Below are 15,103 nucleotides of genomic sequence, written 5' to 3'. Positions count from 1 at the left end.
ACACAACGATTCTGGTTGTAAATTAAACATGGAAGACGAGGGGAGGCGTAGCTGTTTTGGTCTGAAATGCTGCTCATTTACAAACTTCCAGTAAGTCTTCAGGTAAGTTATGTTTGCAAATGCCATCAGAACCATTGGAATGAAAAGATCGAAAAAGCTCATCAGTCCAGGAGCAACAGACGTGATTTATCATTCAAATTAAATATGACATCAGCAAACGCTTAAGCAGCTTTGCATACATTTCCTCCCAGTTTTCTGGCATGAGGTCACCCACGCTACCTTCCTGTTGAGCATGGACCACATGACGGTGTCAAAGGTGCCCTTGGCGATGAGGTAGTGCACGTTGACGGAGGAGGTCTGCCCGATGCGGTGGGCGCGATCTTCAGCCTGCTTGATGTGGCCGGGGTTCCAGTAGAGTTCGGCAAACACCACGTGGCTGGCAGCGGTGAAGGTCAAACCCTGAAGAGGACACACACACACACACACACACACACACACACACACACACACACACACACACACACACACACACACACACACACACACACACACACACACACACACACACACACACACACACACAGTAATAAGGGCAAAAATACCTCAGTTGGAACACTCCAGCCCACATCCAGTCAATTTTAATTTGGTGAAATCCTTTTTAATAACTGAATATTATCAGCTAATTACTGTGTAAGTGTTTCAAGCACTCACTTCTTTTGATTGGAATGCATAATATTTCTGCACCTTTTTGGTCACACAGAATATTTGATGTCAACAAGATGAAGTTCATTATTAAGAGCGCAACACATTTTTAATATTTACTCGTACAAACCTTGATTGTGATTCACTGCAGTAGCTACAATAACAGTCATCATTATTCGTAATGCGTACTAAATGACTCTATTCACCCTATTTATTGTTGCATTACAGTAGCGTGACACTTTATTTTCTTATTATGGCCAAGCAGACCTAAGCTAAACGAGCAGTGGAAGACAAATGAGAGTTTACCTAAATAGTAGGTTTTGTTTTCAGTGGTTACAGTCAGGAAAATACATCTTGTTTGTGTTCCAGGATGCTTTCAAATTCAAATGAAATACAAAGAGTGGTTCCGTACAGCGCGTCTGTGTGTTTTTGTGTCTGTAGATACCTGACCAGCTGCTTGGATGCTGAGGATGGCCACTCTGGTTTCCGGGTCGCTCTGGAACTTGTGGACCAACTGGATTCGTTCTGATGACGGCACGCTGCCGTCAATGCGGATGTAACCAGCCTGTCAGACACCACAGCGTTTACATTTTCAGGGGGTTATTCAGCTGACAAAAGATGGTAGAGCACTGCTAAAGCACACAATGACACCCAACGTCACTTCTATTTCATTCAAGGGAAGTAAAGCAGCACTAATATATGTTATTTTGTTCATATCAACAACACAGTGACTCTGTGTAATGTAAAAGGAATCACGATTAACAATGTACCTTCCAGGAAATATCATTCGTCACTGCAGTGCCTCTCAAGTATGTAAAATATTTTTTGTCTCTTTTAGATTATTGTTTTGGTTTTCAGAAAGGTATGCTGTATTATCATCAGATTTGTTTTAGTATATATTTTAGCATATAATATACAGTATACTGTATCTATTGTGTGTTTTCTGCCTTGCCCTACACAACCAGTCAAAAGTTTGGACACACCTTCTCATTCAGTGCTTTTTATTTATTTGTATTATTTCTACATTGTAGATTAATATTGAAGATTAACACAGTTTTGCTTACAACATCATTCCACATGTATTCTTCCATAGGTTTGATATTAATCTACAATGTATAAAATGATTAAATAAAAAGCTTGAATGAGAAGGTGTGTGCAAACGTTTGACTGGTAGTGTACATGTGACACAAAGTTAGCGACCAGCTAATAAATTTAGAGCAGATTTTAGCAGCTAAAGAGATATTACATATTTCGACCACAGGTTGGTGGAGACTAAAACAGAGCTAAAAGAGCAATTGGTTGAACTGAAGAAGCTGCAAAAGAACATAAATTAATTAGAGAAATGAGCCAAAAAAAAGTGAGTATTTTTGTCTTTTTCTCACAGACTTCTGAACAATTTGACTTTTTTGCTAGTAGAGCAGTCGCCCCCTGCTGGCTGTTAGAAAGAATGCAGGCTTACGAGTTTTGGTCTCACTTTTCACACCCTGGAGGCTACATCCATCTTTAAAGGTTGTAGCAAAACTACTGGGTGCTTTTAACTGAGCAAAGATGTATTTATTTGGTTGTGAATGACGGTCTTCATGTGGAAGTGGACGAGGGTGTTATTTCCACCAGTGGAAATATTGTCCTTTCTGTGTACACAGTTAAAGAATTATCAGGTGGTCGTCTGCACCTTCAACTGAATTGAATCAAGGTTCACACTATTTAAAAAGAGAGTATTGTCCTTCTGTAAAAAGCTGGTACAGATTGTGCCGGGACACTAAAAGAGCGTAGCATTTTATTAAGCTACATGCTACACTGTAGATATTTCAATGAAGGACGTGTGAATGGAGAGAGAACATGGGCAGGGGAGCTGTGATGAATTACTGACAGTAAATTAAACGAGAACACTACTAATAACACCATATTTTGTAACATTTAAAAACACCAAACAAAGAGAGCGGCACCTGCGTGTTCATTAAACCTGAACTTGAACTTGACATTCACCGAGCTGCTAATGCGCTGTGGTGACGGCACTCTTTTGATCTGGGGCCATCGGTCCCGCGGAGCTGCACAGTGGCCGGCAGCATTCGCACTGTGCCGCTCCCACATGTGAATGGAACCAAAACTGCATGAATATGAAGTAGAACCTTGCTGAGAAAGAACAGAGGTCTGCTGGACTTTCATCAGAAAAATAAAGGTCAAACAAATGGAGAACTCGGAGTGCTAAACATCTCAAGACCTCAACCTGCTGTTGTTTATCTCTTTATTTAGAGCGCTATATTTACTAGTTAACCACTAACATTCACGATTTGATTAAAGAACCAGGTGAAGTTCCGGAACGTGTGGAGCATTAAAACAGTGAGAACACTGTGATTGGAGCACAGTTGCTTGTCTCTGCCGAGCTCCTCATCACTGTTCGTCGCCTGTCGTTCCTTTTTTAGCTCATCTCTGCTAATTGGTGAGTGTGAACGCACCGGAGAGTGAGCGTCTCAAGGAGGAACGTGCTATCACACGTCGCACCGCTACAGTGCATTCAGCCGACACCTCCTCGACCCCTGCGACACGCACAGACACACACACGTATGCAAACGCACATGTGAGCTCTTTCACAGGTTGCCTGCGACGAGCTAAAAGATATCATTTGCTTGTGATCGCTTGAGAGAAAGTTGGGGGATGAGTTGAGAAAGTAAAGTTTACTTTCTGAGAGAGGAGAAAAAGGAGCTTCTTTCAAGAATTCGGTCATCATTATTAGAAAACTTTCAAAACATAATTTGTTAACTATCTAAATATTGCACCTGTATTAAACTGTAGACAAGAGTTTAGCTCAAAGGCGTGAGACTGAAATAATTCATGACTACTAACATCTGCTGTAAGTATGGGCCCAAGTTGTGCGCTTAGAGCTCAGTACTCTGTCGAAGTTAATCTCAGCGATGACAGAGATTTGACATATAAACACAGCGGGACTATGGATAAAGGAATAAAACTTAAGCGTGGGGGCCAATTACCTCTAGTAAGCCAGGAAGCAGGAGTGAAATATGAATACACTATGCACATTTAGTACTTATAGGTTACCTTTAATAGGCAATTGGGGTCTCTGCAGCTGGAGAAAAAAACGCTAAAATGTTGAATGGAAATGACAGGAGTAAACATGTGTGCCAAAATGAAATACCAACCATATAAAAACAGTGCTCCCTCTTGTTGCAAAGTGATTGATAGTGCAAGAATTACACAAAGCTCATTTCAAACCACCTCTCAGAGGTTTTAAGAAACCCGATTGGGGCTTTTTAACAGTGTTTGACATACTCAGTGCACAGGAACCTAACTGATCAGAGCGGACAAAAACTCTGAAATTATGAACAGAATAAGAAAGAAAATTAATGGTTATGTGCAGTAAGTGTCACAAAGTTAAACTGACAGTTGTATTTCGTTCGCTTACATTTTCCTCATTAAAATCAAGCAATGCACGGACAAAGACACCTGCTAGCACATGAATTACCAGGACCTTTTAGTGAGGAGGTGGCTAGGCTGACTCATGGAAACCTGCTGACTTCTATTTTCGGCTACTGATAGGTTCATCTTTGTGGACTTTAGTGAAATATCTTGACAGGTGGATGGACAAACATGTGCCCCTCAGAATAAACTGTGTTCATTTTTTTTAGATCCCTTAACGGTTCCTTTTCCATCATCATGACATCAGTACTTTGGCTAATAATACTGCCATCAGCCTCAGCTGTAGATCGTGCTTAGTGCTCATTAACAACATGCTAAACTGAGGTGTGTTAGTATTAAGTTAAAGCCCAGCTGTGCCTGAGAACGGCCTCATGATGGTTTCACTTAAGAACTAGTCCTGGTCCATGCAGATGCTTTAATAAAGTGGCAGCTACAGCTGTTCATGAAGAAAAAATATATAAATAAATATTGAAAAAGTTTCAGCCACTGCCGGATCAACTGCCTATTTGTGCATGTGCGGTGGTATGCTCGAAGGTAAGTCTACGTGGACAAACTGCCTGAAATGCGTTGCCAGAGACTTTTCTTGGATTTTGAGTCATCGTGTTCAAATTGTTAATCAGATTAATCATGACGATGGATTCATCTGCAATCCATTAATTTTGACCACCCTGAATATAAACACAATATATTGCAGCCTCAATGAGCTTAAAAAGGACAACTTGGTGAAGCGTGCAGCTGACTCCTTGTTCTCATTGTGATCCACGGATGCTACTTTGCAAATAATTTACTACACTTTTGTCAAGGTTTTGGGAGCTAAGTCATCTCTTACAGCAGCTCACATTAGTAGCTTAGTCATTTAAATGCAGCCTGTATACAAAATACTGACATAGCTGGTTTGTGGACATTCATTCTTTCCTCTCAAATGGGAAATTTGGCTGCTTTGGTGTCCTGAAATCAGACATGACTAGCGAGGGGAGGATCTGACTGAACTCGAGGACTTGTCAACTATCGTAAAACGGGGCTATAAGGGACAGCGGGGTAATAAGGGACATTTCTATCTACAGGAAAGCAAAAAGGAATTTCCAACTTACCTAGATTTCTTTAAGAATTCATGGATAGTAATTGATAAAAACAACACAAAACCGCATCCTGCTCAACATAAAAACCGCAGAATTACATTTAAAACATTTTCCGGAAAAATGCCCCTTATTACCCCGCTGTCCCTTATAGCCCCGTTTTACGGTACAAGATATCCCCACCCTAAACCAGGATAGATACTTCTACATGGCCCTAAAAAAATTCACTTCACACTGATTGGTCACGCATTGTAAAGATAATGTTGAATGATTAAACTCTGTCAGAAAGATTCTCGTAAAATTCACCATACGGGCTAACATAAACTCTCCATCGCTCTATTGTCTTTGTACTTAAACAATCTGAGTTGCGTTCAGTAAATATTATTTGCTGTTGTTTTGCCACAGTCAAAGTTAAAATGGCCGCTGAAGGGGCCCAATCTGATAACACAATAGAAACTGAAAGGCGAAAACGGCTGATTTTGGAGCTGTTCTTATAAACATCGTACCTCCCACCTACTTCGAGTTCCTGCAATGGAAAGCCCTCATTTTACTTCAAATGTTGACTGTTAATTTCTAAAATATGCATAATCTGTAGTGAGGTAATAAAACAAGTGAAAATAGGGTCATTTTCCCATAGATTTATGTAGAATTGGACTAACTTTTGCAACTGAAAGTGTCGCCCCCTGCTGGCTGTGAGAAAGAATGCAAGTTGACGGCTACTTTTACAGCACTGGATTCACTCCTCAGATCCAGAGGGAACATCCTCAGAGCTTAAAGTACAAATTTAGTGTTACTTTTTTCAACCTGCTCCTAAACTTGTACATAGTATCAGTGTCAAATGCATTTACTCCCACAGGATCATCTATGATCATCCATAAATAGATAAGTGCGACCCTGTAATCAGCAGCGTATTGTGCTCAAAGCAGCTCTGGCAAAAGAGACACGACTTCCACAGATGTGTCCAAGAATCCTGTATGCGCGTTTAGATTGCTGCAGAGTGAAAACTCAACCGTGTGAATGCTCCATTATGGAGGTCCAAAAGGTTGGGGGTGAAGAGGTCAATGGGTCTGAATGCAGTATGTGTAATATGGAACACTCTGTTCTGTCAGCAGTGCATTATGGATCGAGCAATTCTTTTGTGAACTCTTCCTTGAAAAACTTCTATTTGAGGCAGCACTCTGTTTGGAATTTTAAATCATTCCCAACCTCTTCACGCCAGTGTTGCTGTATCTCCTACAGGCACTACCACGGCCGCTGCTTACCACACCTTTAACACATTTTAGAAGATCCAGTAGCCTGCGGACCGCCTGAGGTTACCTTGGCCTCGATGACGGCCTCGGTGCAGGCCTGCAGCATGGTGAGGTGGTGGGCGAACACCAGGAACTTCAGCTGCTCTGCCTCCAGCATCATCTTAATGTAGTCCTTCACAGCTCCCGCCTGGCCACACACACAGAAATAGACACAGATGAAAGAGAGCTACTGAATCCATCACTTCACCGGCCGACCACACACAGAGGAACCGGCTAGATCAGTGAAGAAGTCAATTAATCACCGCAGCATCCTTTCTGTGTGATCGATTCTCTATTGAATGCCAGAGATCCAGACTTTAAAAGGAGAGAGCACACAGAGCGACTGGGGCGCATTTGTGTGCTCGAAGATAGTGAGAGCAAATCAATAACTCACAACTTGGCGATATGATTGGTGCGTGTGCCTTCTTTTGATTCGGTGACTACAGAAACAACAAAATTTACCTTTTCACAGGCAGATAAACCCCTAAATTACTAAAAACTATGTACAAACTTCAGCTTTATTGTTGGGTTTTAACACTTTTCTAGAGCAGAAATAAAAAATTTAAGTATAATGTCACTATCAGGGTAAAAATCTATTTTACTGGGGTGATATTTCAGGAGACGCTACTGTCTATGTGACTGCCTTCAGACCTTTTTACATTTTCTAGGTCTTGCAAACACTGCTAAAAAGGTATATTAGGCTGGTTACCTGTCAAAGTGACAGCTGCAGCCCAGAATTAATCCAGTAAGTAAAAGTTCAGCTCCTCAACTATTTCATTCCGGACTTTTTTCCCCCTTACATAACCGGGTTTTTATTCATGCCAGGCATTTTTTTTTACCTGTTAGTATTGTTTTATTTATGAAGTCAAAAGGCAACAAAGCCTTAAAAACATCACAGACCAAATTTTACAGACTTTTGCTTGTTTCTGCCGAAGCCTCCGACCTTGATTGACAGCGTGAAGCTAACAATCTGAAAAAGCAAACAGCACAAGAGCGAGCGAATTAACTGTACCCTGCAGGTATCCGTATCTATCATTTCACCATGCGCTGCTGCCCAGCGATCACACTGTGATGGCTGTGGCCGTTCCCGCTACCTTCTGCAAAGCTGGAGTGGATGGGCTGCATGAGCGTGTCATTGAGCATCCGGCCTCGGCTCATTTCAGAGCCCCAGGCCATAAAGCAGCCAAGAATAGCACCAACTAGTGAGAAATACTGAGGTTTGATTTGAGTCAAACAGAGCCCTTACTAGACGGTTTTGGAGACAGGCCTTTCTCTGTGGTGTGAATCCCACCCCTATAATCTCCACACCTCCTGCAACCTGACAACCTCTGCAGCCATCACACCTGCTCTGGTGGGAGAACCTCTGCTTTGCCTTGCTGATAATTAGCCGATGTGCCTGATAATGAATCTCTCCGCCAGGCCTGCCGACCCTGTTCTGATCTGGGGGGTCCTCATTACTGACGGCTTGGCTTCGCCGGCTTCCTTCCGCTGAGTTTAATTAGTGCACAAACTTCTCGGCTGTCTGAAGCGGCCCGTTAGCTTGCTTTAAAGTCCAGCATCAGAGCTGTCCTCTCTGGGTAATTGGGAGCAGATGCTTGGCGGGTAAAGCAACAAAAATACCCCAAAGGCGTTTGGCAGCTCCGTCGCCAGGCGAACTGGCAGGCAGGCAGGGGCCGTGATGCTCGTCAGAGTGACATAGATGTGTGAATCTATCTCACCATTTCACCCCTCCCGGTGATCCAAAAAAAGAAGAAAGAAAGGTTGTTTTTTTTCTAAAGTAGAGAAAGTGTGTCTGACTCTAAGAACCAATCGGAGAGGAAATGAGACTCGGCCGGCAGTATCGGCTTTGAGGTGGGTGAGTGGGCGGGGGGCTTTATAATGAAAGGAGGTCCAGTGTTAGGCTAAACTGAGCAGAAATCCAATCAGCAAACAACACCAAGCGCAAAAGAGATCCAAGCTCGGAGGCAGGCTGAGCGAGTAGCGTGTCGATGATTGCATTCTGTGGTTATCTCCGGTCTTCGTTAACCTCGGGGCCATGCTCCTCATGGCTGAGGGCGTTGGGCTAATTGAGAGGAATGCCGGTCCTCGAACATGGCAGATGATTGGAGAGGGATACTATATTTGGAGGAACTGTTTACTTAACTACAAATAGAAGAGACCTAGGGACTGCCTGTTCTCTTAGCATCAACATTAGTGAGCCTAGAAGCAGATCAGAGGTTGAAAAGCTGGAGAAATGCTTCCACTGAGGAACAGGAAATGTAAATACATGTCAGACTCTCGTCACTAGCTGCACTGACCCCAGCCTTGCTCAAACTGTACCCAGCCACCTTCTCACACTGCTTATTTCTCTCTCATTAAAGAAAAAAACATCACTTCAAACTGAGAGCCGGCTGAGTTTCCATAGCAACAACATCACAGAGATGCTATTTTAGTGCGGTGTGTAACTTTGATATAAGGTGTAATCATGCCAGGCTGGACGCAACTAAATAATATCTCTCTGTTATAACTCCCTACTTTGTCTAAGTGCTTTCACTGGTGACCATTAGGCTCTGTTACCATGGCAATGCTTTCCCATGAGATCTCACTGAGTGGTCGGCCAAGCGCTCTGAGAATGATGCTGTACCATCAATTCACCATTTCCTGAAACACGAAAATGAATAAAAATGACATTATTTAGCCAATTTTTCAGCTGTTTAAACTCTCCTGGATCCTACATGTTGCTTCGATTTTTAAATCGTCACACTTCCAGAGGTTCAGAAACCTTTAAAGGACGCATTTACGTGATTTACATGATTTGTAGAAAGCATAGAGTAATACGGTGTGATTCATGCAGCGGTTTGTGCTATCTAACAGTCTGTACAGTTACGTAAAGATATAAGGGATAACTTCAGCTCAAATATCGTTCAGACAAAGTGTTCAGAGAGCTTGTAGAATTTTTAGCTGCATGTGTTGCTGGGTGTCATAGCAGCGGGCAAATGCAGCTTACCCAATGTGACGACGTAAGGAGATATTTTCAGACCAGCTCTAGCAAATAATTACTCAAAACTTTTTCGGTCACATTCTCACATCTCTGCTGATTTAATTTTCATCAACTATAATTAATAAAAGTAACAGAGGGAGTCAAGTGAAATGGTAATTCAATTAACATTATTAACAACATGAGGTGAACATTCTCGTGATTACTGCTTAAAAAGAACATAAAACATCCTAATATTGATGAGTTTTGTACAGGAGGAGCATGAGAGTTAACAATCTCCCCTTTTCTGCATCCAGTAGTTTCCCTGTATCACTTTTGACTTTGGAGCTCTATTTTCTAAGGAATCTCAGTCATTGTCAGTTAGTGACAACAAATGTCGGAATTTCAAGCTGATCAAACCATTGACTTGAGGACTCACTCGTTTCTCTTGAATCAGATTCTGGCCTTGTCTACATCGTGTCAAAAAACTCAAGGATTGAATATGCAATAGAATCTATTTACTCAATAATCAGTATTTCCTCCTTTCATTTTGATCACGGCTTTCAGTCTTTCAGGCATGGAATACACGAAGATATTGAGTGCGGATGGTTCTATCTTCCACCACTCCCACACAGCCCTAGAGTTGAGCTGTTTCATGGTGGTTGGTGGTGGACTGGTAAAGATGCGACTGTTCAGGATTCCCCAACAGTTCTCAATTGGGTCAGGGAAGTTTGGTGGCCATTCCTCCTTACAGAAAGCCAGGTAGATGCTCAGAACACCATTGCTGAGTCAGATGGACAGTGTGAGCAGGGCCACCATCATGCATAAATTCACCAATTCCAAATGTCTACTGAACATTTAAGGCCTTGTTTTTTTACTCTTGGCCAAAACTGGACCTTGAGGCACAATGTGCAGCTCTGAGAGACCTGAAGTGGACATAGTCCCCCAAACCATACTATGGGCACTGAATTTCACTTGCTCAGAAGATACTTGGTACTTTTTCACCATCATCTGTATAGACATGGTTGTTTTGGCTGTTGGGTGCCGGAATTAAGTAGAGAGGGCATTTATTAGAGAAAATCCAGTGCTCCCAGTCTTTTTGAGCCACAGTTATGTACTTCTTTGCAAAGGCAGTCTCTTCTCCTTTTGTTGTTTGGTAAGTCGTGGGGTACGGTGCTTCTTGTCAGCTTTCAGCCCCAATGTTTCTGTTAAATAACGGTGCACAGCGCTCTTAAAAACATGGTGTTCACAATAATGTTTGGTCCACAGCATCCACAGTTTAAAGTCTGCAGATATGATGAAATGACAATCATCTCTGCTATCTGATACACTGTTAAGTTAATCTGGCACGGCATGGTTGTTAGAGCACGTCTAGATGTTTTCGCATTCTTGATGTATGTATGTAAAGATATTTGTACAAATGCACACATTGGTAGTGAGGACCAGATTATTTCTTTTTTTTTTAAAGCAGAGAGGGTGAATATCTTTAACAGTGCGCACAATGCTTCAGTCTGCTCCCCCACATCCTCTGAAAAACAAACCACTGTGTTAAATAAATGCACGGTGGTCAAACCGAAACCAAGGTTGCCTTTTTCTGGGGTGCTAACAAGTTAACATTTTTACTGGCTGTGAAATAAAAATAACAGCAGGGCTCGCGGTGAAAACAGCAAATGTTGGACGGGGACTGCAGCTCACCAGCAGTGGACTTTTTTTAGAACATTATGTACAAATGCTCCAAGCGGAAATATCATTCTCAGTATCTAGACATTAAACTGTGTTGATTTAAAGAGTGAGCTGGGGTCCATGAAAACACTAAATCCAGATCGATATTTTGATTTCACTACTTCAAATCATTTCCTGCAGAAGGCCTATTAATATGAATTACAAACGTATTGTTTTCTTTATTTAAAATGCAAAATAATGTAGTCAAACAGCTGCAGATTTTAAGCTATTTTCAGCTATACTGAGTACTGTATGTATTAGCAGGATGGTGTACGTGGCCTTGAGTCAAGATAAACTACAGTATATGTGTTCATGATAATGAAGTAAAATGTTACCCAGTGCAGCAGTGTGACTCATTGATCATTTGGACAACAATGGAACCCTGGAAGGCTCTGGATACCCACACAATACTTTCCAGTAGGATTCAGAAAAACACACAGCATCCTCAGTCTTCCCCTTCAAAGCTACACTGTGCTGTATAATGACAGATAAAACACGATACAACTCCTCCGGCTCTCCTTTTACCTTTGCAATAGCTGTTTGCTTGTACATCTGTGTGACCAGGCTCATGACCTCGGTGAAGGGGTTGTCCGCGGCGACGACCCCCGACCCCAGGCCCTTCATCAGCGTCTCCCACTGCGCGAAGCTGGCCGAGGCTTCCTGCGAGCAAGGAGAGCGCAAAGACGGTGAGGTTGTGTCCTTTATTTCTTCAGCCACCTTCCTCTCTCCCTTGTTCTCTACTGTTTTTGAGATATAAAGGGCAAAACAATTAATGGAGCTGCTGGGTGTCCTACTTTCCCTGGAAGAGAAAGAAAGAAAGAGGGAGAAAAGAAGAAAAAAAAACCGCTAGAGAGAGAGAGATGGAGAATTCCCAAGGATGCCACCCCCTCTGACTGGGCTGCTGTGTTAGGTGGGTCATGAGCGTCTTCCAATTATAGCCGCCTTGTGACAAGCTGGGGTCGAAGATGGAGAAGCAGCCCGGCCGGTACAATAAATCAAAGACGCCTCTCGTGCTCTCAAGGTGATTGGCGAGAAGTATTTAAGGCGGGAGGGGAGAGTTAGAGAGGATCGCAGTGGGAAAGGCTGCTGGTGAGGAGCAGCATATGCTACCTCCTGCTCATAAACAAGACATGCAGGGAGGCATTTGTTGTCCACATGTAGGTTAGCCCTGTTTATCATAAAAACAGGACTCTCAGGCCTCGGTACAAGGAAACACATTATACAGAAACCTCGATAGAGAAGCAACATGTCACATATTTGATTCAGTTTTCATGCATTACATTTAGAGCAGCTACAATGTCAAGTACTTTCATGAAGTGCTGAACCCTATTGACTTTATATAAATACCACAGTAGGTTTAAACCACTTTGTTAGAAGAGAGCATTCTGTGCCTGTTTTTAAACAACTCTCAGCCAAATCCATCTAAATTCAAGCTGCAAGACAAAACACAACAACAAAATGTGTGAAAATTCCATCGGACTGCACACTAAAAGTGCTGCATATCAAATGATGCAAAACTGGGAATCATATGGCAAGGTGGCAGAAGTCTACGGCTGATTAAGTGCATACATACGCATAACGGCAAGGTAGGTCGGAAGGGGGGGAAGAAAGAAAAAGAGAAGGGTGAGAAATAAAGTGGAGCCGAATTAATTCAAGCAGACACACACATATATAATGGAGGCTTCTTCGGCAAGCAACTTTCACAACTGCATCCTCGCACCGTGTTTTCTGGACTGCTACCATGAAAAGATCTTGGTGAAACATGAAAGCTTTGCACCATTTAGTGAAATAATTAGCATTTCAGTGGCTTCAAACCTCGTCAAAGTCAAGGACGGTTGAATGAATAAACAGTATCATATTGCAGGAGCACAAAGCTGCGCTTCCTTCATGTTTTCCCTCAGATGTTTCACTCAGCAGCACCTGCATAAACACAGTTACGGCTGTCTCTCAATGTTTTTTTCTAATTAAAAATTGTACATTCGAGCATTTCCTTATAATCTGCTTGGGAGAAGAAGAAAAAAAAAACGGAGTGGCTAAGCACTCCACCCTCGATGATATTCACCAGACTAACACTGACAAAAGGCCAGGGCTGAAAACGTAAAGGGCAGGAGGGGCATAAAAAGTGTCTGGCTGTGGAAGATAAAAGCCATTATTAGGGAGTAAAATGAGATAGGAGGACTGAACTGGAGAGTGGTCCTGGTGTACAGGATACATCGTCAGTTAGCAAAAGTACGCTTCAAAGGACAGTTTGTTTAGAGGAAAATAATGTCCACCCGCTCTTTTATGTTTTATATTGTCCATATTTTCCTGCGTAATGGCATAATAGCTGTGGATTTGGGTGACTGGCCTCTTAACACCTCTTTTTTCATCTCCTAAAACCAGTCCATTTAGCCGTGAGGATAAAATGCCCATCCATTCTTCTCAGCGGACAAATACCTGTTTAAAGAGAAGCCCGCAGATTCATCTCATGTACAATAATAAGTAGCTACAGCCGCTCGCACTTTTTGTTTTCACCAAAGACAAATGATCTCAGCTCATTTCTCCATCGAAGCTGCTGTTTCAGCCAACTTCAGATAAGGGAGCAGCGCACGAGCAACTACAAGACATGACATGAACTTTTCCAACGTGTGCACTCGCTGGCCTAATTGGTGCGACTGTGTAGAAACACTGACCATATTTAGCCCCCAATTAAAGTGTCCCTTAACATTTAGGGAGAATGGGGTAAAATCCTGCATCATCACTTTCCTGAGCAACTTCCTTATTGTTGTGTCATTCCTGGGACGCCGGCTCGAAGCATAATTAGCACCGAAAAGGCTCCTCCAGTGTTTTTCCACTCCTGCTGATATATAAAATATAACAAAAGCTTCTTACAGGATGCGTATGCATTGTTGTTGGTGGTGGTTGCTCCCGGTGGGAAACTAACCCCTTGTAACCTCGACATCTGTGACCCCACGTAGGGAGAGCACAGGACACGTACCGACAGGCGCATAGGCCAGGGCAGAGTTGCATTAGCATTCACGTGTACGTTCGCACGCATCCAATACGAGCGTGGGAGGCAGAAACCGCAACCATAACTTTGGGGAGACGAAAAGAGAAACAAACACCTACACACCAAACATGACATTTACTCTACAAATACCCTGGTATCCTCTTTACGATGGTGGAGAAGCAGCTGCACACACAGAGACCTCTGTGCATCTTTGCTGGGCGAAAAGGGAGTTATTTCATCTTAAAGCAGCAACAGCCAGTTTTAGGTTAGTTTCAAATAAAAATTATTTCCTTTATGTGTTAATGGATGAATGGACGTGCATGCAGAGTAACTGCATATAAAAATCATGTAATATTTGTTAATCTGTTGGTCATTTATCTCATAAATCCCTCTGCAACTGGCTTGTTTTGTACAACCTACAATCACAAACCTAAAAATAATTGTTTTACTATATTTAAAAAGAAAAATGCAGTATTTTTTTAAAAGAATCCAAAAAAATATCAGCTTACCATAATAAAAAAATATTCAAAAAATATTCATTTTACTATATTTACTAAAAAAACATGATATACTTTTTTTCCAAAAGCTAAAAAAATACTTTACTATGTTAAAAGAGCCTAACAATATTCCATTGTATATAATAAATAGATTTTATTCTAATCATCGTTTATTATTTTTTTAAAAGTTTAATTATTTGGCTTACTAATTAAAACAATAGAAAATCAATTCGCTATATTTAAAGATGAAAAATAATCAGTTTACAATTTTAAAATATTAATAAATTCCCTTTTACTTTTCTATATTTTTAAAAAACAAGAAAGTCTTTATTATGTTTAAATAAAATGCATAAATACATGTATTTAATAATAATTACTTTACTATATTAAAAGAGCCTAAAAATATTCAGTTTATTATCACACACTTGTTTAATGTTTAT

The 15,103-nt window shown here is 41.6% G+C and overlaps 1 protein-coding gene across 3 annotated transcripts in view; it reads right to left on the bottom strand.

The window, feature by feature from the left end:
- zranb3 (zinc finger, RAN-binding domain containing 3) overlaps nucleotides 1-15,103 on the bottom strand; it is a 96,143-nt gene that overhangs the window by 53,799 nt on the left and 27,241 nt on the right. For all 3 annotated transcript variants that reach the window (XM_022206435.2, XM_051942162.1, XM_051942163.1), the window contains exons 8-11: nucleotides 11,703-11,837; nucleotides 6,528-6,647; nucleotides 1,148-1,267; nucleotides 280-459 (exon numbers count right to left, since the gene is read on the bottom strand). In XM_022206435.2, coding sequence (XP_022062127.2) covers nucleotides 280-459; nucleotides 1,148-1,267; nucleotides 6,528-6,647; nucleotides 11,703-11,837 — 555 coding nt within the window. The remainder of the gene's footprint in view (nucleotides 1-279; nucleotides 460-1,147; nucleotides 1,268-6,527; nucleotides 6,648-11,702; nucleotides 11,838-15,103) is intronic.

Source organism: Acanthochromis polyacanthus, chromosome 22 (assembly GCF_021347895.1).
Source record: "Acanthochromis polyacanthus isolate Apoly-LR-REF ecotype Palm Island chromosome 22, KAUST_Apoly_ChrSc, whole genome shotgun sequence".
Lineage (NCBI taxonomy): Eukaryota > Metazoa > Chordata > Actinopteri > Pomacentridae > Acanthochromis > Acanthochromis polyacanthus.
Note: the sequence above shows the minus strand (reverse complement) of the source record. Positions and strands in the feature narration are given on the sequence as shown.